The 24669-nt window shown below is 41.5% G+C and overlaps 1 protein-coding gene across 1 annotated transcript in view; it reads right to left on the bottom strand.

Annotated features, from left to right (window-relative positions):
* Positions 1 to 24669, bottom strand: part of ITFG1 (integrin alpha FG-GAP repeat containing 1) — a 110237-nt gene that overhangs the window by 53927 nt on the left and 31641 nt on the right. The window contains exons 8-10 of the mRNA XM_081924054.1: positions 24366 to 24450; positions 13244 to 13338; positions 9613 to 9779 (exon numbers count right to left, since the gene is read on the bottom strand). Of these exons, the coding sequence (XP_081780180.1) occupies positions 9613 to 9779; positions 13244 to 13338; positions 24366 to 24450 (347 nt within the window). The remainder of the gene's footprint in view (positions 1 to 9612; positions 9780 to 13243; positions 13339 to 24365; positions 24451 to 24669) is intronic.

The raw sequence follows: 24669 nt of genomic DNA on the forward strand, positions 1-24669 counted from the left end.
TGTTAAGAGTCTCCCCTGCCAATTATCAGCTCAGATTTTACAAGAATTTATAAATATTTATAACCACCTTTGGCAGTTCATTTGCCATTGGGGAAAATCTGATTTTATTTTTAAACGACCAGTTTTTTCTTTTCTTTTTTTGAAAGAAGCATATATCCTTACAGTTCTTTACTCCAGTTGAAGAAGCGTGGGTAAATGTGTTAAAATTCAAGTTCTAATCAATTAATTTATAGGCCGTAACAATATATTAAAGTGTTTAAACATAAAGGGGGAAGAAGAACCATGGCAGAATGCTGGAACAGAGGAGACTCCTCCTGTTTGAACGCCTGCCAGTTTGAACCAGATGTGCGCTGTCTCAATCTGGGGGAATAAAAACATTTGCCAGCATACATTAAATGGGTATTTCTCAGGCATTACTCATATAATTATTTCTTTTGCTTCACTGCCTCATTCTTTCTTTTCTTTTTTAAGCTGTTTTGTTTTCCATCCCACCCACCCCCGCCCCGCAAACACACCAAGCAACACATCTTCATTCTATACCCTTCCTGTTATCTTTCTTCTGCTCTTCCTGCATTTGAAAATGGGCTGACATCTCAGCGAAATTATCTTCAATTAAGCAGCTGTGTACAATTACTCCTTAAAAGTCAGGACGATTTGTCTCCTTGAAAAATCACTTGCTTTCTTAAAAGCTTTTAACTGGAACTGAAAGTGGGGCATTCATTAATAAGCGGTTCTTAACTGAACCTTGAAATGGTCCAGAATTAAGGGGGGAAATGCCCCTTGTTTCACCGTCACATGCTGTGGAAACGCTTCTTTATTTTAGGAAGTATGTCTTTCCCCTCAATGACAGCAATCAGCAACTGCTTTCATCACTTGCTTTCGAAACAGAAAAGGGATGGTATTATAGATGCAACACTAACGCAAGCATCACACCGTGTATTTGAGAAGCCCTCAGTTGTGAGACACAGTTATAAATGTTATGCACATTCACACATCTAGGCTCTATCATGAAAAGTTGCTAATCAAAGGCTGCTAATCAAAGCCCAACATCTTTGCATCACAAACCATGTTTTGGCCTTTGGACAGGATGCACAAGCTCATTTTGCTCCTGTTTCAGAAGCATAAGCCTGCAGTTGGGCAGTGTGCGAGAGCTGAACTGCATTTTGGGGAACATGTTCCACACATTTTTATTTTGTAGCATTAAGAACATACGTTCACTAGGAGCACATGCCAAACATCAGTCACATGTTGTCCATATTGCACCACCTGTATGTAGCCACTATAGGTCACTGTGTCTTCCCTAGCCCTAGGCCTAAATGGTAAGGGACCATCCTTCATCCAGTAAGATGGCAACCCTCTTACTAGATTTCTCCCCTCCTGTGGTTTCCAGTAACTGGAATTACTGACTCTGACCCTGGAGGCAAAGCATAGTCATTGTGGCTTGCCAAGGTGGGGGCCTGGGTGGGAAAAGAGAGTGTGTGTCATCTTATGAGCGCACCTAAGTATCTTCTTTGGATCACTCCTTACTACTCTTCTCCAAAGGTTTTCTACAGCACCTAAGACCCAGAATCTGTGTGACTGTTGATAACAGATGTATTATGAATTCTTCCTACAAAGCTTCACTTAATCAGAGCCTTGGCATGTAGAAATTTTAATACTACTATGAAAATCACCTTTTGACACTGTCAGCAAGATTTTCTTTGCATTTTATACAGCAATTCCATACATCAGGCTGAAAACGGTTCTTCGGATTCAGTTTTCATTTTCTAAAATGCTTTAGGTGACCATTAGTTCCAAACACTTTTTTAAAAAAAGGGAAAGGAAAAGGAACTCAAAAAGCTGAAAAGGACTCACTTGAAGCATATCTAGAGTTATGAACAAGAGCTTATGTTTATACTTCGAATAGGTCAAGAAGTTCCACTGCTGAGCAATTTCTTATCTAGCATTCTGTGCTTGCTGAAGTAAATCGTGGCCGAGGCAGCAAGGTAAATATAATATGCTTTATAGATGTATGGCAAGAAGTCAAGAATTTGTAACAGAAGGACATTATTCTCAGTCTCGTTGTAAAAGAACATTATGCTTGGTCTTTTGTATTTCACCTACAGAATATGGTTCCTTTCTGAGAAGATGCTGTAACCTGCACTTGGAGCCATGCAGTATGAATGCTTTGATTTATGTAATTGGTAGATTAATCAACTTAGATTAAGGAGTAAAGTGCTAAGTCAGCTATGAAGGCAGATGGTTTCCTCCTACTCATGCGAAACCTGATGGAAAAGAAGGAAGCTCTTTCCTCTTTGCAACCAAAGCTAGTAGGTATTTTTCACTTCAAAACAAAACCCACAAGGATCAAGGATTTAAAACCACAAACAACTTAATCCGGAAATGTTCAAGTGCAATCTTTCTCCATGCAGGTTTTAAACTTGAATCTTCTGCAGCACTGATCAGATTTGAGCTTCTGCATTTTTAGAGGCATTTTGACTAATACAGTGCGCAAGAAGGAACAGGAGAAAATACGGCCAATTTTGGTTTCCGGGAGAGATATTTTTCCAAAGGGTGTTTGGCCGTATCTGGAATTCCTCGAAGATTAACACATTAATAAATAGCTGTTTGAACCCCTTCCTCCCACAACACAATTTTTCATATTAGTGCCATTTTATGATGCATGGGTGAAAGTAATACAAATAACTACTACAACATAGAACAGATTCCACTACCAATTTCCCTCCAATTTCTGTATAAGAGATCCTCCAACACATTATTAGAAATAATGAGATGACATTTACTTATACGAAGTCTAACTGAGACTGAACCTTTCCTTACATAGTAACAGGTCACAGCTAAGAGCTGAGCACAGATAAATTAAATCACTTTCAATAGCAGCCTTCTAATCAGCAAGACGTGTTCCTTCCAATAACTACTTACAAAGACAACAAGGAGAGTCAAGAAAGTCCACCAATTTATTGCGGGGGGGGGGGGGGGGGTTCCTGCTGAAACAGCTTCAGTGAATTAAAAGCCGGCTGAATGAATCAACAATTAGAACAGCAAAAGACATCATACTTGCTGCTGCAAAGCGGCTGTCCCTGTTATTAGTGTAGTACAGTGAGCCTTGAAAAATTAACATTCAAAGAAAATTCTACCTACCGTATTTTTCGCCCTATAGGACGCACAGTCCCATAAGGTGCACCTAGTTTTTTGGGGGGAAATAAAGGAAAAAAATTATTTGCCCCCCAGGCCCGGGCTTCCCCCGACCCCAGCCCCCAGAACAGGCAACTCTCCGCAAGCAGCGGGAGCCCAGCGCAGGGCTCCCGCGCCTTGCGGAGAGCTGCGCGAAGCCTGGAGAGTGAGGGGGGTTGGTGCGCACTGACGCCTCTCACTCTCCAGGCTTCAGCGAAAGCCTGCATTCGCCCCATAGGATGCACACACATTTTCCCTTCATATGGGGCGAAAAATACGGTATTTTGTAGGCACTGGGCCTTCCTGGATTCTGTAACACTGCCTTTGCAGCATAAAAATTCACAACCCAGAAACATTGTAGAATGGGTTTGGGGATTTAGGATTACAGAGGGCGGCAAGGATTAAATCATGCAAGTTGGGGGGGGGGGAACACAGTTAAAAGGCTGGGAGAGGGAACAACTGAGGCATGTGGTATGTGTGCAATTGCTTCCTTCAGAAACCACACCTCTGGAGTAGCAACTCTGGTATGGGAGAATGATGGCAGATATAGCTGGAAGTGCTGGCAAAATCCATCCTCACCTAAACGGATTACTTTTCCTACTTTGCCCGAGCTCCCAAATATATTAAGTTTCACCAGTAGCACAAGAAGAGGATGCCTACCTGTTCTGTTCAATTATGAAATACAGGAAAGAGAGCGTAAGAAATTGGGAAGTCCACTTGGCCAACACTGTTTCTCTTGAATTATTTTGTTACAGTAATCTCATAATATATATCTAATAACATGCTAAATCCTGGGTATCACGAAAGGACTGATGTCTCCCATATGAACCTGTCTGCCTGTTAAGGTCTGTCTTAGATTGCCTGCTCCAGGGGCCCACAGCTCAGATCTTCACTGCTCCTAGAGGTGACCAGGCCCCACAACAATATGGAACACTCAGTTAGCACTATAGTTTTGAAAATGGTAAAACACCAGAACCACGGCAGGGAAGCTTCTTCCCCACGTTGCAGCCCTACCATTTTAGGAACCTTTCATTAACACCTTGAATTTTTTCTCCTTGCTGGCTTGATGCTTCCAGCAGGGCAAGCCAGAAATTTTCCTTACTCCCAATTTTCAGAAGAGAGAGAGAGAGAGGAAAAAACCCACACAGTTTAAGTAGTAGGGCTATTTTCCCTGCAGTGAAGTTACTTCAGTCCAACCCATTATGAGCGTACAGGATATATCACATTTACTGGCTCCTGGGTGCTATATTTGAGCTAGCTCAGAAAAACTGTTTTTTTGTTTTGGTTTGTTTTTAAAACATTCTAGAAAAACTGCACTGATATAAACTAATGGATCTGACTTAAGAAACACACGAATAATGCTTTGAGCTTATTCATAATATATCTGTTGGTCTCATTCTCAACTCCAGAATTTATGCTGTCCTTTATTAATTTTTAAATAAAAGTATTTATATATTGCTGTCTCACAAAATATCTGGGTAGTGCACAGCAACATGGAAACATAAAAAAAATCCATTAAAAGCGGTACAGTTTGCTTATTAATCAACTGCATTTATATTTTGCTTTCTTCTGCAAGGAGGCAACCATGTTTAGGGAAGTTTTTAATGTTTGATGTTTTATCGTGCTTTTAATATTCTGTTGGGAACCGCCCAGAGTAGCTGGGGAAACCCAGTCAGATGGGTGGGGTATAAATAATAAATAATACTAATAGTAATTTGTTGTTGTTGTTGTTGTTGTTGAGTACATGGTTCTCCAACTCCTCATTTAATCCCTACAATAACCCTGTGAGGGAGGTTAGGCTCAGGGGCAGGGACTGGCACAAGGTCAGTGGGTATTTGAACCCTGGTCTCTCAGGTCCTAGTCTGACACTAACTACTACAGCACACTGGATTTCACTGGCATTAGCAGTGCTCCCAACACTGTTTGAATCCATGTTAGTTATCAGCTCCTATGTGGACACTATACCACTAGCTGGGAATCAATAATCAATTGTTCCTTAGATTAGGGAAAATTGGAAGACTGCTACTAATGACCCAGCAGTAACAATGTGGTTGGCATCTGGCTAAGAGATACCTAGCAGACCTGCTGAAATCAACAGACCAGCTTGTCCACCTTTGGACTTAGTCAGATACCACCTTGCAATTAGATACTCAGTACAGTATTTAGAAATTAAAAATATTAACTTGCTGAATCATAGAAATATACAGTTGGAAGGGACCCTGAGGGTCATCTAGTCCAACCCCTTGCAATGCAGGAATCTCAACTAAAGCATCAATGGCAGATGGTCATACAACCTCTGCTTAAAAGCCTCCAAATTAAGGAGAGTCCACCACCATCCAAGGGAGTTCGCTACGCTGTCAAACAGAAAGTTCTTCCTGGTGTTTACTCAAAATCTTCTTTAATCTATTTGCTTTGGGTCTTACCCTCTGGAGCAGGAGAAAACAAGCTTGTCCCATCGTCCATGTGACAGCCCTTTAGATATCTGAAGGCAGCTATCAAATAGATTCCTTGATGAGCATCAAATAAATGCTTCCTCGGATTTGATACCTTTACTCTCAGTCTATCCTTGAGCCTTTGCAACACCGTTTGCTCCCTCTAGAATTTGGATTAGGTCATCCATTACCAGGAACCAAAAATGACTATCAGAAATACCTCCACTTGGCCCTAATATATTGTACCACTTTTGTGGGTTTTAATTATAAGCTGCTTGGAAGACGATATTGGCTGAAAACACAGGGCACAAATAAAATAAATTTAAAAATTAACTTAAGAAAGTGAATTGGTTCCTTGGAGGTTGCCCATATTAAAGCATCTCCTTCTGCCATTGTTTTTTAATGCTCAGCACAGAAACACTATTTCACTGTTAGCTGTTAGACGTCACTAAAACCTTAAAGTTACTGAACAAAAGTCTTTGCCGAAAACACACACATTTTAAATTCCCCCTTTATTATGGATTACATTTCATGTCTGCTGCTGTAATCTGCATTTATACAGCTCTTAAAATGGGGATTTTAAAGGATTTCCAAAGTATTAACAAGGTCTTTGAGGATTCCCCACCCCGCTCCAAACTAAACAGCAGTGTGATGTTAGAGTGCTAGTTTGGCTGGCCACTGAAATATGACAAAAGCTGTTTGGGGGGAAAAAGAAGATTTTGTCTTGATGAGCTATGAAGCCCTGGATTATTGGGAGGGATTGAAAAAGCAGATGGGCGATATATGTGCAGGAACTGCACCCTGCTACTTGAACTGTGTGTACTTGATTTAAATAGCTAAAGCGAATATGCTTGTGCTCAGCATCAAGTTACAGTGTGCTTTTGGGGCATAGATAGTCAAGATGTTAAGCTGAATCCATCAAGCTCTACAGATTCTTGGGATATGGCTATTTGAAAAGACTCATCATACCATAATAATTAGGTGATTAGAAAGGCTCTGCAAGGGCCTAATGCTTTTGCATATGATCTCAAGGAAGTTTGTACATACCCTGCAACCCAAGCCTGCACTCAAGCAATATTACAGATCTGGGGCTACGCAATGATATAAATACAATCATAGAATCAACACAGAATCACAGAATAGGAAGTAACCATGTGGGTCATCTGGTCCAGGTCCCCTGCAAGGCAGGGATCTTTCACCCAACATATATTATGTTGTTTTAAAGTGTTGAATCCCAACTTGGGGGAAAAGCAGGATGTAAATACAATAATAAATAAATAAAACACAGGTTCATTCAGCTCAGAGGTACTGGTAAACTGTTGCACTTCTGCATATGCACTCTCGCGGAGGAATGGAAGTGCCCTGTTATGGCCTGGTTTCGATATTATGTTAAAACTTTTTAAAAACCAACCAACCAACCAACCATGGTTTAAAGGTGACAGACCAGTGCACTGGTGGCATATGCTGCTCATAAGTCCCTGCCTCGCTCCTCCTCTTGCCACACGAGGAAAGAATCAAACCAGGGGCTTATGTTATGGTCCATATGAACCGGTGGATGTAGTTTATATCTCTTCAAACAAGCCATGAATGGAAGCCAAGCTTTGTTCTTGGCTTACTGCTTGCTGTTTGCTTGGAGGGAAACAAACTGTGAATGCCAGTTTGCATCTAATGCAATGCCAGCCTCTGGTCTGTTTCCTGCTTGGGAACAAAGCGGGCAGTAATGAGCAGCACACACCAGCATGGTGCTTGTGCACAATAAACCATACATTATTTTTAAACATTGGTTTAACATGATGTCTTTACTTGAAAGAATCCTGGGAGTCCTAGAAGAACTGGTGGACTGCAATCTACTGCCTGCCCACCCGATTCAGGAATCAGTCTAACCTTCTCTTATCCCTTATTCTTGTTAAAAATCAACTTTGTATTTTAATCGTATCTTTTGATTCTTTACAAGAGCAATGTAAATTTATACATTGCTATCAGCTCTGCTACTTTAAACCTTTGTCTTAAGCTAGCTTTCAAGAACAGGGTTAAGATCACCAACTCTGATTTAAACACCTGGCGATAAATGAAATATGTACCCTGCAAATATTTTGCAGGCATTCATAGAAATGTTCCCATTTCCAACGTGCATCCTTGGTATTGCACAGCAGCTCCAGGCAATGCATTACCACAATGTAATTCATCCAGATGTTTGCACATGACAATGTAAAGGGGCAGAGGTAGGAAGCAGTTGAGGGTCATGACAGCGGCGGTCTTCCAGTGGTGGGAGAGCTGGTGACTGAGCAAAAGCGTGTGTGACAGCTACCAGAAAATGCATCTGCAGTGTATCCATCAAAATAAAATGGGTCAACAACTGCTTGAGGGAAGAGAAGCTGCCTCAGGCAAAAATGGAACTGACAATGCACTCGCAACCACGGCCATGAACCAAGATCCTCCAGGGTATAAAGACTGCCTCCATTTGCCAGCCATAATGTCAAAATAAAAGGAGACAATGCCCTAGAAGCAGAACCAAAATTCTTCCTATCTAGCCGGCCAAGAGGAAGGGTTGGCAGGGGGAGGGGAGGAATAGCATCTTTGAAAGATCAGCAGAAATGTCTTTAGAGAAGCTTCAGCTGGTGTGAATTATTATTGAAGGGACTTGATGCTGACGAAGGGACTGAGATGTTGACGCTTGCTTTAACAGGAAAATGGCATCTCTGGGTATGCACGCACGGTTGGAGCCTGTTGGCTATGCCTCTCATCAGGCAGCGAGTGACGAATCTGCTGTTATGTCACAAAGTGGCTGGGCATCAGAACATAAAAAGAGCCTGCTGGATTAGCCCCAGCATCCTGTTCTCACAGTGGGTCTATAAGAAGGCCATAAGCAGGAGCTGAGTGCAGCAGCACTCTTTCCTCCTCTGGACTCCAGCAATGGCTTGTGCATGACCAGTTGCCTTTCTAACTTTAGCTCCCATTCAACAGCAGAGCTGTTCATGACCTATCACAGACTGCCTTTGAAAGTCCTGTTGCAAACGTGAAGGAGGGAATCAGCACATGTCAGGGAAGGAGGGATTGGTGGGAAGAGAGCATGTGAGCCCACAGCATATTTCTAATCATAGAACCATAGAATTGTGGAGGAGGAAGGGACTGCAAGAGTCATCTAGTCGAACCCCCAGCAATACAAGCATCCTGCCCATACGATTCCCTCGGTGGGCTCAAGGATGAAGTTCTCCTGCCTCCTTCAAATGAGTGGGAGGATGACAATCCCACATACTGGTGTCCTGATGTCCACTTGAGTGTAGTGATCAGATGGAGGCCTCAGAATGCAACATTTGAGGACATCTGGAGGACACTAGTTTAGGGAAGGCTGCTCCAAGTCAGCGTAGAAATTTAGGAATTACACATCTTTAAGTACAATTTCTGCTACAGAAATATTTACAGAATCTACACAACAGCTTTCAAACAAACAAAACTACACAATAAAACCAGTTCAATGAAACAAAGTTAAAATACCAATCACAACAAAATAACATTAAAATATCAGTCACGGTAAACAGGAATGATGGGTCAAGAAAATGCCTGGGTAGGTAAGTTTTCAACTGCTGGCAGGAATAACCACAGCTGGAGCTTGCTTGATCTCCATGGGGAGATCATTCCACAAGGAACCATGATGAGTATGTGCTTTTCAGACAATTGGAACTTAATAAGGGGGGGGGGAGAGCTCCCCATGCTCCTTCCACATATTTTTCCAATGGGAAAGGGTGAAACAGGCAGCATTTCTTCACAATGCACTCTTCTTCCTAGATGGCATTTGTAACATCCTGCTAAGCAGCAGAAAAGAATAAAAGGGCTGCTTGATGCAGATAAATAGATCCATTCTCATACCATTCAGGCACTTCTTTTTTAGAAGAAGCGATTCAGCTTCTCCATGGGCCTACGGTATTTGAAGGTGAGAATAATTTCATGCACCATTATGCCAAGTAGAAGAAACACTTGAAAACACTATTTACTGAATATACTGTACCTTCCTGATGTATTCTTCAGTATGGCAAGTGCGTCTGGATAGCCATCCATGTTATAATCTCCAATGTGAAGGGTGATTGGGAAGGGAAAGTTGGTTTGAGCGGAATCATACGGAACAAAGCCCCAGAGGGTGCCTTTGTATGTGAAGTTTTGCAACACTGGAAACCACTGAGAACCAGAAAACAACAACACAAATTGTCAGGATTTATTGAACACATATTGCTTTATTTTCCTTAGATTAAACCCCACCTTTCTTCCATCATGGAACCCTAGACTGCATACATGAGATTCCTGGGTGGTCACCCATCAAGGCACTGACCTGACCCACACATACATTGTACTGGTGGCAATGTAGCTTCTGATGTGACAGTAAGGATTTTTCACAAGCCCTCCAATTGTGCAGGGGAGAATGCTGTCTGCCCAGCTTCTATATGGGTAGATTGTCAGAAGTGGCTACTGAGAGGGAGACTCTGAAGAAATTTCGTAGTGCTTAGAGTCAGAAGGGTATGTGTGTAGGTGGGGGAGGAAAGGCAGGAGTATTAGGGAGACTGACCAAGAGGCAAGGGGGCCTAAGGAAATTAGGCAAAGTAGGCTGTGCACTGTAAAACAGTGGCTGGAGGAGCCAGTGGATGGCAGAAAAAATGAGCGGATGAAGAAAGGAGCCAAGTATTTAGCTGCAGGCATCTGGTAGATAGTGTTCCTTTTCTTAAAAGGGAGAGATGGTTAATCTCTTTTTAAAGAACACCTCTCTACTGAAATTGTCTTATGTGGATTACAACTAACCAATAACTTGATTATAAAATCAGTACATAAGCCAAATACTAATGACTGCACATACTTTTTCAGAGCAGAGATTAAATCACTGCAATATCTGATTCAAAAGGACAGGGAGAGAAAGGCCTTGGTGAACAGGAATCTCCTTAGCCAACCAGGTGCATATGGAAAGCCCATTGAAGACTTCCACCCTGGTGACACCAAGGCTGCTCAATCTCTCTCTCTCTCTCCCCCTCTGATTTTCTGTTCTGGAGTGCTCTAAATCCTATAGGACTGTTCCATCCATGAAACTGAGCTGCATATTAAAGAATTAAAAAGCAACAGGAATAAGACAGTATCTCTCTGTTTCTGACACACATATACACCATTCCTGCTATTCCTGGCTTTTGTAAACTTTGTGCGTTATGCATCTGGGTGTTTTAGTGGGCTGCCAGGTTTTTGAAAAGTCTATGGCAAGATGCGAAAGAGAGACAGTTGTCTTTGGGGAACTGTGCGAAACAAAGCAATGATAGATTCGTTAACGCTGGTTTTTGCTCAACAGAAAACAGTCAAACGCTCTTGTTGCCTGAGACAAATCATTTGTACAATCCCTCCCACTGGTTTAAGACAGAACAATCAAGTTCAAATAGCAGTTTTACTTCACTCAGAAGAAGAATTTACACTGCAAAAAACCCATTACTAGAAACAAAAGGGAATCAGAAATGGGGAGATCATTCATACACCATTCCTAAATATCTTCTAGATGGAGCTATAAACACTAAAAATAGGGGTTCAGTTGTATCCACTACAATACTAAAGGCATAAAGGAGCTGCTTGATAGAAATCTACTGGGTTTTCACTCCCCCCCTCCCACCCCCTTCCTCAGGAAGATTAGTTTGTAAACAGAAGCCTCAAATACAGCTTGTGCTGATACTTGGAATACAAATAAGATTCCAACAATGGCTGAACAGAATGAGGATTTCTCAGGCTTTCAAAGAGAATGTCGTGATCTGGAGATACATGAGCTTTACTGTTCTGGGTATATACAGCTGTTGGAAGTGTTTCGGCAACAACCCTGCTTAAGTAGGGTTGTAACATTTTGTTGATTACCCAGGTTGATTGATTAACACCATTTTGAGTGACTCAAGAAGGTGCCCCTATTAATTTCCATAGATGCCCAGGGCAGCCTTGTTCCACTGCTGAACTGCTCTTGCGGTTAGAAATGTGTTCCGAAAGTTGCCTCTCCTGAGCTTGAAGCCATTGCCTCTTTCTAGTCTATGGGAGACAATCTGAATTATAAAGTTGTCACATGTGACAAGGAGTGCTTGGGTGTTCGCCTGCAGTAAAGTACACAAGGGGTTAAAGGGAGACACAAGCCTGTGAACATTTAGGGCAGGTATCTTCAGCCTTCTCAGCAGCAAAGCTTTTAACCCAAACATGCATTATTAATCTTTTATCATATATTTGCTCCTGTTGTGACCCACCTTGGATCCGGCCATGACCCACTTGTGGGTTTCGACCGTCCGGCTAAAGACTAATGAATGATTTAGGGAGCTGGCTCACATCTCTCTAATGAGCATCTGACACATCTCCAAATATACAGATGTTAATGTAAAAAGTTTGAGGGGCTTAATTAAGCTTATGTCAAAGACTATCCGACTATCCAGGGGTTAGAATCTAAGGAAGCGTAGTATGTATTCTAAGCATCAGTGATTAGCTTAGCATGTAAAAGCTAATTAGGTTAGGCACATTTCCTGGGTTGTGCATTGGACATGGTAATCCTAGCCAAATCAGCAAGTGTTAATTGAAGTCAGGCAAACTTCTTTGTGAGGTGACTGTCTGGGGGGGGGGGGATAAGGAGTTCAAAGCATAAAAAGAAAAAGGTGTTAGAATGCAAATTAATGGAGGCCTTCCTCCCTCTGTCAATAAACAGGGCTTAGTTTAGGGAGGGTGGAGTGCCATAATCAGGTAGCAGAGAGAAGCAATTAAGCTGGGCTGTGCCCTGCAGAACAAGAGAGGCTGCAGAGAAAGAATGTTGATGCTGTTACTATGGAGGAAGTTGGCATGTTTGGGGCTGCTACTGCTGTGAGCCCCTCCACTGAAGGCTTCAGGTTGTATATAGGTGTAAAGAAACCTATAGACACCACAGTCTCCACCAGGCATAGGCAAACTCCAGCCCTCCAGATGTATGGGACTACAATTCTCATCATCCCTGACCACTGGTCCTGTTAGCTAGGGATGATGGGAACTGTAGTCCCAAACATATGGAGGGCCGGAGTTTGCCTGGTCTCCACTGTGTCTCATTTTCCAAAGAAAACACAAACCCTAGGTGAGTGCATGGAAAACTTCCAAGTCTCACACACCGCTCAGCGGAGATCGGGGTGGAATGAAATAATAACAGTAATAATAAAGCATTAGTTGTAATTTGTATCCCATCTTTTTCTCCAAGGAGCTCTAGGTGGTCTATGTGGCTCTCTTCCTCCTCACTGAATGTCCACAACAACCCTGTGAAATAGGTTAGGATGCACATTCCTCATTTGCACATTTATGGTTTTATTTCTTATTATTCATGTATTTCATAAAATTCATACAATGCTTGACTGCCCAAAACCTCAAAGTGGTTTACAAAGAAGATAAAACAATAAAATTATCATTAAGAAAAACAACGGAAGATGCACAAATGTTAAAATAACAATAGACTAAAAACAAATTAAAACTCACACCAACTTTCTACTGCAGCATATGTGGCTGCTGCTGACATCTGGCATGGCCCTAATTGTTGTCCCTTTGGGGCTAGATTTGGATCTTTGTCATTTCATCTGATGTACAAAATATAAACACGGTTCAATTTAATCTGCGCAAAGAGAAGCTCAACATACCGCATCCAATCCTGGTTTAGATAGGTAGATGACACTCTTCTGACAAGCTGAATCAGCACAGGCTGGCAGCAAATGCTCCGTCTGTCCGTCACCATCTGGCAAAAGAAGAGGGAGATAAAAATAATTCCGCAAAGCAGAATAAAAAAGGTGTTCTTTTTATTGTCAGGGAAGAACAGCGCACTCACACAGGAAGACAATGTATTTTGATAACATGTAAACAATAGAGGCGTCAAGATAATTAACCAGATAGCTGTAATGCTAAACTCTGTCAGCCTGTTATCTAGTCTTTCCGTTAATCTTGAAACGCACAAGATTCTCCCTTGTCAAATGCGGAAGCTGATTTATATTACTAATATGACACTGACTTGCAACCCAAGAGGAGTGAGGTGAGCCTGACTGCTCCATTTCATTCCCAGGGTAGTACAGAATATTTAATCACTTTATGACTGAAAAAATCCAACACATGGGCCTTGGATACAGGGACCATTCTTGAGATCCAAACTCTGGTTAGGATTTAACACCAATGCAAACTGAATACTGCACCACAGCTACTCCTGAAAAGGGCAAAGCAACTGGGGGGGGGGGCACATCCTGCAATCTAAATAAGCTCCTAGGCTTATAAAGTTTGGGACAGCAGATCTACATTTGGTCTTAGGCCTATGCACAAAATTTTATTGATGATGTGATAATTTCATTCACGCCTCCTTTTCTTCATTGAGAAGTTGGGTAATAATACCCCTAAGAAAAAGGAAAATACATAACCCAGCACGATCGCCATGGCCTTATTCTCACAAAGAGCCTTTGACAAGATCAAGGCCAAACCATTTCAATCTACCAAGGTGGGAGACTCACATTACTACAGACTTTTTGTTTGTAAAAACAAAAATTGAAGGTTTGTGATTACGTGTGTATATGTGGTGGTGGTGGGGACTTGCTACACACAGCAAACTAGATGTCAGGGAAAAGGCTTGCAGTTTGGGCTCTTTGCCAGCATGAACAGTGGGCCGTGTGAAACTGCTTCTATATTCCTGCTATTAAGATAACCTTTAATTAAATGGAAACTGCCAGGAACTTATAAACACCCCAAAGTATACATTTCCTTTACTACGTGATTAACTGATTTCCATTATGAGTAGTTATGAGAATTATTCATCTATCGGAGAGACTTTTAATACAGCAATTAAAGCCTCCCCCCAATACTACAGATGCCTCATTACCTGTAAATGCACACTAAAATGGTGTTTTGAGCCTGCACTTTTGTTACATAAGTGTTATGAGTTTATGGGTGCCATACTCCTCTAATTCCTGGATCCAGCAAGTGTTTAAAAGCTAGGCTAGTTTCCTCATCAGGTGATCGCCCAGGGGATGGGCCATTAAGAGAACAAAGGGTTAGAAGCTTGGTGCAATACGGCACATGGATAGGGCTCCCTCCCTCAATAATTAAAGCCAGAGTTTATTGTAGGGCGGTGTGTGATGTCACCAAGAAGGAAAGCAGCAAGGAGCAGAGTTTGCTGTCATGTGATCTAGAAGCTCGAGAAAAAGCTGCAGACTGGACAGGCAGAGAGAGCGCCATGGCCAATGGCTGTGGCTATGGGAGAAACAAGACCCTTTTGGGGCATGGGTGTTGTGAACCCCTCCTTCGTAGGCTCAGGTTATATATACAGTGGTACCTCGGGTTAAGAACTTAATTCGTTCTGGAGGTCTGTTCTTAACCTGAGGTACCACTTTAGCTAATAGCGCCTCCCACTGCCACCATGTGATTTCTGTTCTCATCCTGAAGCAAAGTTCTTAACCCGAGGTACTATTTCTGGGTTAGCAGAGTCTGTAACCTGAAGCGTCTGTAACCCGAGGTACCACTGTATGTTTAAATAAACCATATGCCATAAAGTCACCACAGTCTCTGTTGTGCCTCATTTCCAGGAGAAAACGCGAACCCTGGGCAAGTGCCTGGAACCTCTGGAATCTCACACTGCTTGGAGACTGGGGTGGTGTGCAGAAATAATTTGAGAATCAACTTCACAAGGAGGTCAGTAGTGTGCTCTCAAGACAGGCAAAACTTGTGTTGTGGGCATTAGCCAGCATTCTGTTTCTGTTCCGCCACCCACTGAGATAACTTTTGTGTCACTGTTCAGATTAATTTTCAATTTAAATAAAACCCTCCCAAGGCTTTGTCCTTTTTAATTAGGGATGTAAATACCTCAGCAGGAGGTGACAGGGATGGGAAAGGAATTACAGTAACACAATCTCTCCACCTTGGCCAACTTATTAAAATAGGACGAGGCAGCCCCTGCCGAGCTTCCTAATGAAAATATTACTTTAGCAGATGCTAAAACAATTTAAAGATTTGGCCAGCTAAAAGATGCGATAACCACAAATAATTTTAGGAGAAAAATTTGAGGCAGAGAGTCTAGGGTGTCTACTGACATATTGCCAAAAAAGAGGAAATACAAGAAAAGGACACCAATTTACATAAAATGTATATAAGTTTTATGTGCACATTTCAAAATATGATTATTTAAGTAGAAATACATCTTGTCATAGTGATGAAGACTATGACTGGGTCAATGTTTTTCTTGGCTTTCCAGGACTGATAGCTAGGCAGTTGTACACATGAACCTCACAATAACAACAAGTCAGTGGTACTTCGGTTTTTGAACATCTCCGTTGATGAACATTTCGGTTTTCAAATGCCGTAAACCTGGAAGTAAATGCTTCAGTTTTTGAGCACACCTCAGAAGTCGAACATGTCACACAGCTTCCGCTGAGTGCAAGATCCTGAGGCCTAGCTGTTGGCTATTGAGTTTTCAGTTTTCGAACGTTTCAGAACTCAAATGGTCTTCCAGAATGGATCACGTTCAAAAACCAAGGTACCACTGTATATTTTACATCCTGCAGAAAGCATTTCTAAATTATATAGCCTTAAACTCTGACTCATGTAAACATTCTGGGCATTCTTAAAATGGTGTTTCATATACTTGCTTCCACTTTTAAAACAACGATTTAAATCAAATTATGCAGATTAAAAGCATATTAAAAGCCAACTGTGCCTTTCTCACAGACCTAAATGTTACCTTGAATATTCAAAAGGAGAGTTACATTTTCTGCTTTTATTCATGAATCAAGAAAAAACACTGGCATCATGCACCCACTCCAGCTATTTGTAACCTCAACTAGATGTTTCAGTGTTTTCCCCTGCAGGAAACCTATGGAGCAGATCCTAGTTTTACCCACTGTCTAGTCATCTTTAGTGATTATTTAGTTTTTAAATGAATTGTTATGGCTAAAAATAAGCAAACAGAAATGAGCAAAACCTATTTGTAGTGGGAACATAAAGGCACGTAGAGATCCTTTATTACAAGTTTTGTCCCTTCAGTAAGAGTCTGAATCAGTGGAAATGAAAAGGGATTGTTTTAATGCAGAGTTAGTTGCGAGTATATATTCACTTCCAAAACCTCACCAAAGAGGGAGGAAACTGAAGATTTTTTTTTAAAGACTGAAACAAGGGATGGGATATACCCAACATCAGTGTTCCAAATTGAGCTTCCAAATCCATTTCCAGGAGATGAATGCTTCCAAAATTGCAGCCATCTCTAGAGATTACTGGCAACTATATTAAATGATTTTAATCAATCCCAGTGCTAACCACTTTGCATGTAAATATATTTTAGACATTCGCATGCGCTGGAGAGAATGCAATTCAATGAAAATGACTCATAGATGAAGATTTCTAATTTACCCATTATTAATCCTCATTGTTGAACTGAAGTGGCTGAAATAATATTTTCCAGTTTTCTTAATGCTGTAGTGCTGCTTCAAAACCAATTTTTACAAGAAAATTAAACTGATTAAGAGGAATATTGTAGGAGATGAACAATACAGATATTAAAGATGAATTTTATTTGAAGAGGAGCTCACAACACATCACAAAGGGAGCAGCTTTTTGCAGAGGGGGTTGTGGGTAGTGGAAAGGAAGACCTGACATATTGAGGCTTTAATCCCACTGTCATTTCCTGGGGAGCAAATACGTCTTTTGGGGCTTTCGTGAAACTTAAATTGCTCCAAACAATTTAAGAAATGGGCAACTTTAGTTTCACCAAGTCCCAAAAAAGAGCCACAAGTGCAGCAGGCGTAGTGTTTAGAGATAATGACATAAGATCATCCCTGGGGCAGGGGGATCAGATTAAAGGTCCATCTATTCCAATATCCTGCTACCCACAGCAACCAACAAGCCACCATTGGTAATTCCACAAGCAATGCAAGATTCCTCTGCTGTGGTTGCACCACAACAACTTCAAGGTCACTGCCTGCGAACATGCAAATTCTCTCCAAGAGTAAACTGAGATGGTCAGTGCTAGCAGACGTAGACCCTAAATAAAACATAAAGGGCAACTCACCCCCCCATTCAATCTGATTGAGAATCAAGAACACTCAGTAGCCACTGAATGTTGGGTATCAGTTGGAAAAGGGGAAGAAACATAATGGAACATACTGAAGAAAGTCATGTCTAGAGGTGAGGTCCCAGTTTTTGTAACTGATGTCCACTGAAATACTTATCCCCATGAATGTTATGAATTCCCTTTCAGTCACCTAAACTATCCGTGACCATCAATTATTTCTGCTATGTGAAGTTGTCTCTTTTGTCTCTCCTGAGTCTCCAGCCAACAAGTTTCATAGAATGATGTTCTAGTATGACTACTAAGTTGAACACAGTCCTCCAACCACTTGGCGGCCTAGTGGGGCCCACTTCCTTGCCTAAGATTGCAGAAATGGAGCAGTAGTGGCTTCATGTGGCTTAGAGGACGCTGAGGTGGGTAGGTCTGGTCTAAATTGCCTTCCCTACAAACTCCACCTTTTCTTTGTCCACTCTGGTTGGCCATGAGCCTACAGCTGCTCTGAAGACCCTTTGGTATAAACCACGGCTGGAATCTAAAGCATCATGTAAAATATAGGGGTATTTCGGTTCTCTGAATTTCTAATAACAATCACACCAAAATTGTTATGCTTACAAAGCCTTAGGATGAGAGCGAGAATGCATGTGCCCCCACTTCTGAATGAATCATAAATTTGTTTCCCCTTGCCACAACTCCTCACAGAAGTTGGATTTGGAGATGTTCACAACAAGAGAAACAATGCTTTGCTTTCAACCTAGGACTTTGTGAGGGTAATGTAGACAGAAAAGCCGACCTTACGTTTTAAGGTGCCTCTGCAAATAATGCCACCAGCAATGGGGCCCATCTAGCAGGGACTTTCCTTTTTAAAAAAGAATACTCTTGACGAATATTCCACATTAAAGGAGTCTCTTCTTATAAAGATGGAACTATGCACGTTAAGTAGCCCCACTGACCTCAGTGCATCCTATCTGGGCTCTGTGTGTTCTCTTGAGTGCTTTGCAACTGGTAGCGGGAAATGTATACACAGTAACAGACCATGCTACTAAGGGGCAGAGTAGATGGACTGGCATCAGATCTGTGAGTTTCTATGTGATTTTGTTGCAACTGCTGGAAAAGAATGGGTTGGAAGTCTGGTATTTAAAAAGCAAAGGGAATGCACAGGGAAGGAACAAAAAAGATCTCCCTTGCTTGAAGTTTATCCTCCTCCCCACACACAGTATGCTCCCTCTTCACCACCCAATGCTTTTCTCCACAGCTGAGCTCAGATATGGAAAGGACTGGTGATTTCTGCAATCGCTGTCTTTGTGCCTCTTTTGCTGCCAAAAAGCAGCCCCCTCCATCCACTTTTCTGGTGATTGTGGCAGATCCACGTGACAAACAAAAAACCGCCACTGCTGCTGCTTCCCGTTTAGCCCTAAGAGCAGCCCTCACTCCTTAGGGAAAACGCATCTCGGCAAAATTATATCCCATTATGGAGGTGCAGCGCTGTCAGGTGAATGATAATTGTGGCACTGTGACCTATCCAGTTTTATCTGTGGCAACTTAGGCCTTTTTTTCTGCAGCAAGCTGATTAATTTTACCCCTTCAAAGCTGACACAAATATAAGATATCAGATGCTGAAATATATCAATGAATGTTTTGCATCCACCTCTAACATGTTATAAATGCTTTTATGATGTATGCAAGGAAGCGTAAGAGTTATTTATTTAGGACATCTCTTCCCCTGCTTCTACAGCACTCGAGGCAGCTTTGTTAAGGCATCACCAACACAAACCTGTACATATTTACTCTGAAAAGTCCCACTGAGCAAAATGGGAAGTGGGTATGGGGTAAAAGCCTCAGCAACTATATTTGAACGACATTTGCATATTTGTCATCAGTTGAGATACCAGAATATTTTACTGCTACTATGCCTTTAGGGATGTGGGTGGCGCTGTGGTCTAAACCACAGATCCTAGGGCTTGCCGATCAGAAGGTCGGCGGTTTGAATCTCCGTGACGGGGTGAACTCCTGTTGCTGGGTCCCTGCTCCTGCCAACCTAGCAGTTCAAGCGCATGTCAGAGTGCAAGTAGATAAATAGGTACTGCTTCGGCGGGAAGGTAAACGGCATTTCCATGCACTGCTCTGCTTTGCCAGAAGCGGCTTAGTCATGCTGGCTACATGACCCGGAAGCTGTACGCCGGCTCCCTCGGCCAAAAAAGCGAGATGAATGCTGCAAACCGAGAGTCGGTCACGACTGGACCTAACGGTCAGGGGTCCCTTTACCTTTTACTATGCCTTTGGCAGGATAAAGCTAAACTAAATTGAAGGACCATACCTGGATATAACCTTGTGGTGCTTTCTGCCCCCTATGCTACAGACTTGATTTACCTCATAAGAGAATTCCTTCTACCCATCAACACTACACAGATTCCTGTTAGAACTTCACGGGGATAACTTATATTGACTTGCTGCATGAATAATATGCCTGTGATCCAAAGGACCACCCACATATTGGGGATTTGCAGGGCTTCCAGTCATAGCTATGTGCTGCCTAACAAGTCACCCGTGAAGGTCAGGGGACTGTCTGGTGGGACACTCAATTTGGTGAAGGGACTGCAGCCAGAAGGGGAAATTGCCAGAGCCTCAGATGCAGAGCTTTAGAAACAGTCAGGCTTATGTGGAGAAATATATTCCCATCGTCAACCTGGTCCCAAGTTGTCAAAGTCGTGATGGGAGGCAGGGTCAAGACGGGCACTCAGCTATAGCATTACACCAGCTCCCGTGGCATTTGCCCAATTCAGACCCATGCAGACTGACTCCCATATGATTCCAGGCTTTTCAATTTCATGGTTACGGAGGACTCATGTGTTGGACAAAAGCAGATCAGGACTGGGTGAGGCTTCACATGCATCCTGCACAGCTCTCTGTTATCTATTAATGAAGCTTTCCTAGCTTTCCTTTCATGAAACTTGTGTGTTAGCTCCATTCTCTCTAAATGCATTTGTCTCACCTTTTGTCCTAACCAGTCCTTTGAATGCACAAATGCAGTACTGCCACCTGGACCATGCAAACCAAGCAAGCTAAACTGAAGGCTTCAATCTGACAGAGAGAAAAACTGGGTTTCCTGGGTACAGAGCAATCAGCTTTGATAACGGTGTATTTCAAAGGCCATAAATGTATGCTCTTTGAAAGCACCTTTGACCACTCAAATGTCTTACATGCTGGCTTCAGTACCAAAGAAGCTTTTCATGTTGTAGCTCAAGCAAAAATGGCTATGGGCCAGCTTTTGTGAATGTGCTTGACATCCAGAATGAATATGAATATGACTCTACTGCTGCATAGAGAAACACTATGCAGATAGTGAACATGGGTGGGAAAAGGGACCCAAGCTTAGGTGGTGTCTGGTTCAACTACCCTCAACTACCCACTCAACAGCTGCGAAAAACAGTTCAGTATCTGCCCATGCTACACCATTTATGGATCCTGGCATGCAAATAAATCCTGTATTTTATTCAAATTCAAAATCAAGCATGAAACAAAATCAACACAGAAAACAGGCAGGGAATATCGAAGCAGAGATGCTGCCTGAATTATCAGTCTAAATATTTTGCATCGAATTTACTTTATTTTTAACTGCATGTAATTTAGTTCAGTCAAGGGAAAAACATTGTTTCATGGTAGTAGAAAAACTGCTGCTTTAAAATGGCATTAATGTACATTTACTCAATTGGCTACGAGACGTAAGCTGCAAATGTATATGTCTCTCTCTTCAAAATACAATTACAAATTTTATATTGAATTCATTTTGAAGAAGACAGTAGAAAAATGTATGTTCTGTTGCTTCTAAAGAATTTATTAAAAACGTTTTCTATTCCATTCTCCATTTCATTACATTCCACAGAATAAAATAAAAGAAGAGCAGGATGATTTATTGCTCCATAAATATTATTTGGACATACGCTGAAGAAAAGGTTTTTATCTTCCATTTGTAAAGTTAAGAATGTTTGTAAATTCTCCTTGTCTCCCTGCTAGATTATAGTATAGCATCCAAACAAACAAAAAAAGTACCAAAACTTCTTTTTATAATAATTCCCTCCATCCGAGCCAAAGTGTCTTGGTTGCTATATCTTGTTAGATTCATTCAGATACAACTGAACATATGGAGGTAACTCATCAGGATTCCACTCCCACATATTCCAAAGGTGATATTTGCAAGGTGCCTAGGCAGGCGTATCTGAATGCATGTAGACTTATCTACATGTGATCTAGCATCTTGGAAAACAGTCTGGGATAGCGAGTACAGAGGCCTACATGCAGTTGGGTGTGCATGCACAAAATCATTGCAGACGGCATCTTTAAACATGTGGGGGCTGAGGGCAGGGCCACCAAGGTACAAATACAATGTTGGTTTGAATATAAGCTGCACCCGGATATAAGCCGCACCTTTAAAATTGGAGGGGTGAAAAGAAAACAAAGAAAATATATCCGAATATATGCCGCTCCCTTCCTCGCTGCTCCTGGCAGCATACTGGGGGCGGGGAGCCACGGTGCATTGCTAACGGCCTTCCGCCTTCCTCGCTCTCTCCCTTCCTGGTTCCTGGCCATGGGGGAGAGTGCGGGGAAGTATGTGCTGTGCTATGCTCCTGGCACTGTTTGCCCCACGTTCCTGGCTGCATATGGTAAGGTCGCAAATATAAGCCACACTTTAACTTTTTTGGGGAAAGTGAGGCTTATATTCAGACCAATACAGTAAATGTATGAACAGGGTTTGAGTGAGGACCGGATACATCCTTTCATCAGTTAGAAAGTTAGCAAGGCTGGGGTATGCAAGTCTAACAGAGAAAAGGAAAAGCAGAAAGGCACTGAAAGAATAGGAGATCTCTGCTTTATTAAACCCAACCTGTTTTGAACTGAATTCGTATCCACAGGCACTCTTAGGCATAAGAAATTTTCAGTCTTTAGTCTCCAGACTCTCTTGCCCCTGGCAATCTCTACACATCTTTCAATGCATTCCAAGTAACAAAACTCTTCAAAGCTATAAGTGCTTTCAGGAGAAGGAAGTTTTGCACTTCTTTTTCAGTATTTTATTTATTCGCAACACTGAAACTGTTAAATTTTTGTTAGGATTCTTACTTTAAAATGATTACAAGAAGTAGAACTCCAAATGGCACATTGTATATAGAAAGTATATGTTGCAAAAGGTTTGTTTCTACACTTCCTGAAATCCAAGTTAATTCATACTTCCTTGAAATATGGCAGATTTCTAAAATTACAGTGCAGCCTTTGGTGATATTATCCACTGCTGTTAGCTATAACACTTGGAGAGATGAAATTCGATTCCAGATTACTTCTCTTTCTTACATCTTTCAAAATAAATGTATCTGACATATACTTTATGCTTATTAGTATTCATGGCATTTTTTTAGCACCATCTGCTTTTGGGGGAATCATTAACAGCTTTCAGTACCAGGACAATGTAAAACTGAAGCAGCATGGACAAAAGAGAGTTTAGATCTTTCCCCCCTTCCCCCCAAATCAAATCTCATGGGTATTCTTTCTTTCAAAAAAAAAAGACAAGGGGGGAGGAATTGCATGCAGATACTTATTTGAGTTTTAATGAGCATTCTAAGTTAGCACTATGGCAGAAAAGGGGAAAAAAACACAAATTGGATCCTATGGCCCTGTGCTTTGTCTGTTGTAGTTAACACAGTTAAATGTCTTCAGCAACCCCACCAGAGGCAAACCACAGTTATATGAGTGAAAGGTATTTGCTTGGTTCCTCATTCTAGTCAATGAAGGAAACCTTGGATGTTCTGAAGCAAGAGTTTTTGACTTGGACCTGAGTTGAGGTGGGTTTCCTCCAAAACGATCTTGAGCTGAAACAGCCTTCCCCCCACAAATAGGATCTGAACCTAATCCTGACTTTGGCGCACACCCTTAGTGATTATAAATTTAACTGAAACAAACAAACAAACATGCCAACCCCAACCCCCCCAAAACCACCCCTAAGTTATGCATAAAAAGAGCAAAATTTTGTGAAGCTCTCTTTGTGGCCAACTGGAGGTTCTGACTTGCCACAAGAGACTATACGAATGGCTACTGACAATTTGCTAACTATTATAAAAGTTAACTCTCAGAGGATGTAAAAGCTCTACCCAAGAAGCCCCTACTTAAAAAGAAATATAGAATATTTATATTAACCTCTGTGTTTAGGAATGATGGAATAAAAAAATAGCATTATCTGTCATCAATAAAATTAGAGTTAAAGAAAAAGACCTTTTGGATTAACGAATTAGTAACAACTATATTTTAGGCTTTTAAAATATACACAATGATTCCCAAAAGCTAAGCTACTGCTTAAAAAGTACATTTTGCTGGTCAAAGACTGTTCTAAACTAGATTTACATATAAATTACGTATTCCCTTTGTTCTAAAGCTTAGTGAAACAACTGGCAATTATAACTATTAAGAATGTTAACACATTTCATCAATCTTTTTATAAGCTACTTTAATTAATTTAAATGTTTCTCATGCATGACAGAATTTTATAGGCAGTTTATCTGTTAAAGTCTTGTAAATGAATGCCTTAGGTTTGTAGAAAAGGTGTTTTTTTAAAAATAATAATAATAGCAGCACTATAAATCCATTTGTTAAGTCAACAAAAGAGTTTATTGTGTATGTGCTTTGTCGTGCCACCCCTCTGCACTGGCAAATGTCAAGTATTTTGGAAAAGGAGAAAAGAACCTCACCAAAATCAGCGAACACTGATTGCCCAACAACTTTTACATCTTTGGGTTTCCTCTTCATATGTGTAGCTTTGGAAAAATTCCCATCCTGTCAAGAGATAAATAAAAAAGTCAAAATATTACCCAAAGTAATCTATAAACAAGGGACGCGGGTGGCGCTGTGGGTTAAACCACAGAGCCTAGGACTTGCCAATCAGAAGGTTGGCGGTTCGAATCCCTGTGACAGGGTGAGCTCCCGTTGCTCGGTCCCTGCTCCTGCCAACCTAGCAGTTCGAAAGCACCTCAAATGCAAGTAGATAAATAGGTA

This window comes from Podarcis melisellensis, assembly GCF_964234715.1.
Source record: "Podarcis melisellensis genome assembly, chromosome: 8".
NCBI classification, from domain to species: domain Eukaryota; kingdom Metazoa; phylum Chordata; class Lepidosauria; order Squamata; family Lacertidae; genus Podarcis; species Podarcis melisellensis.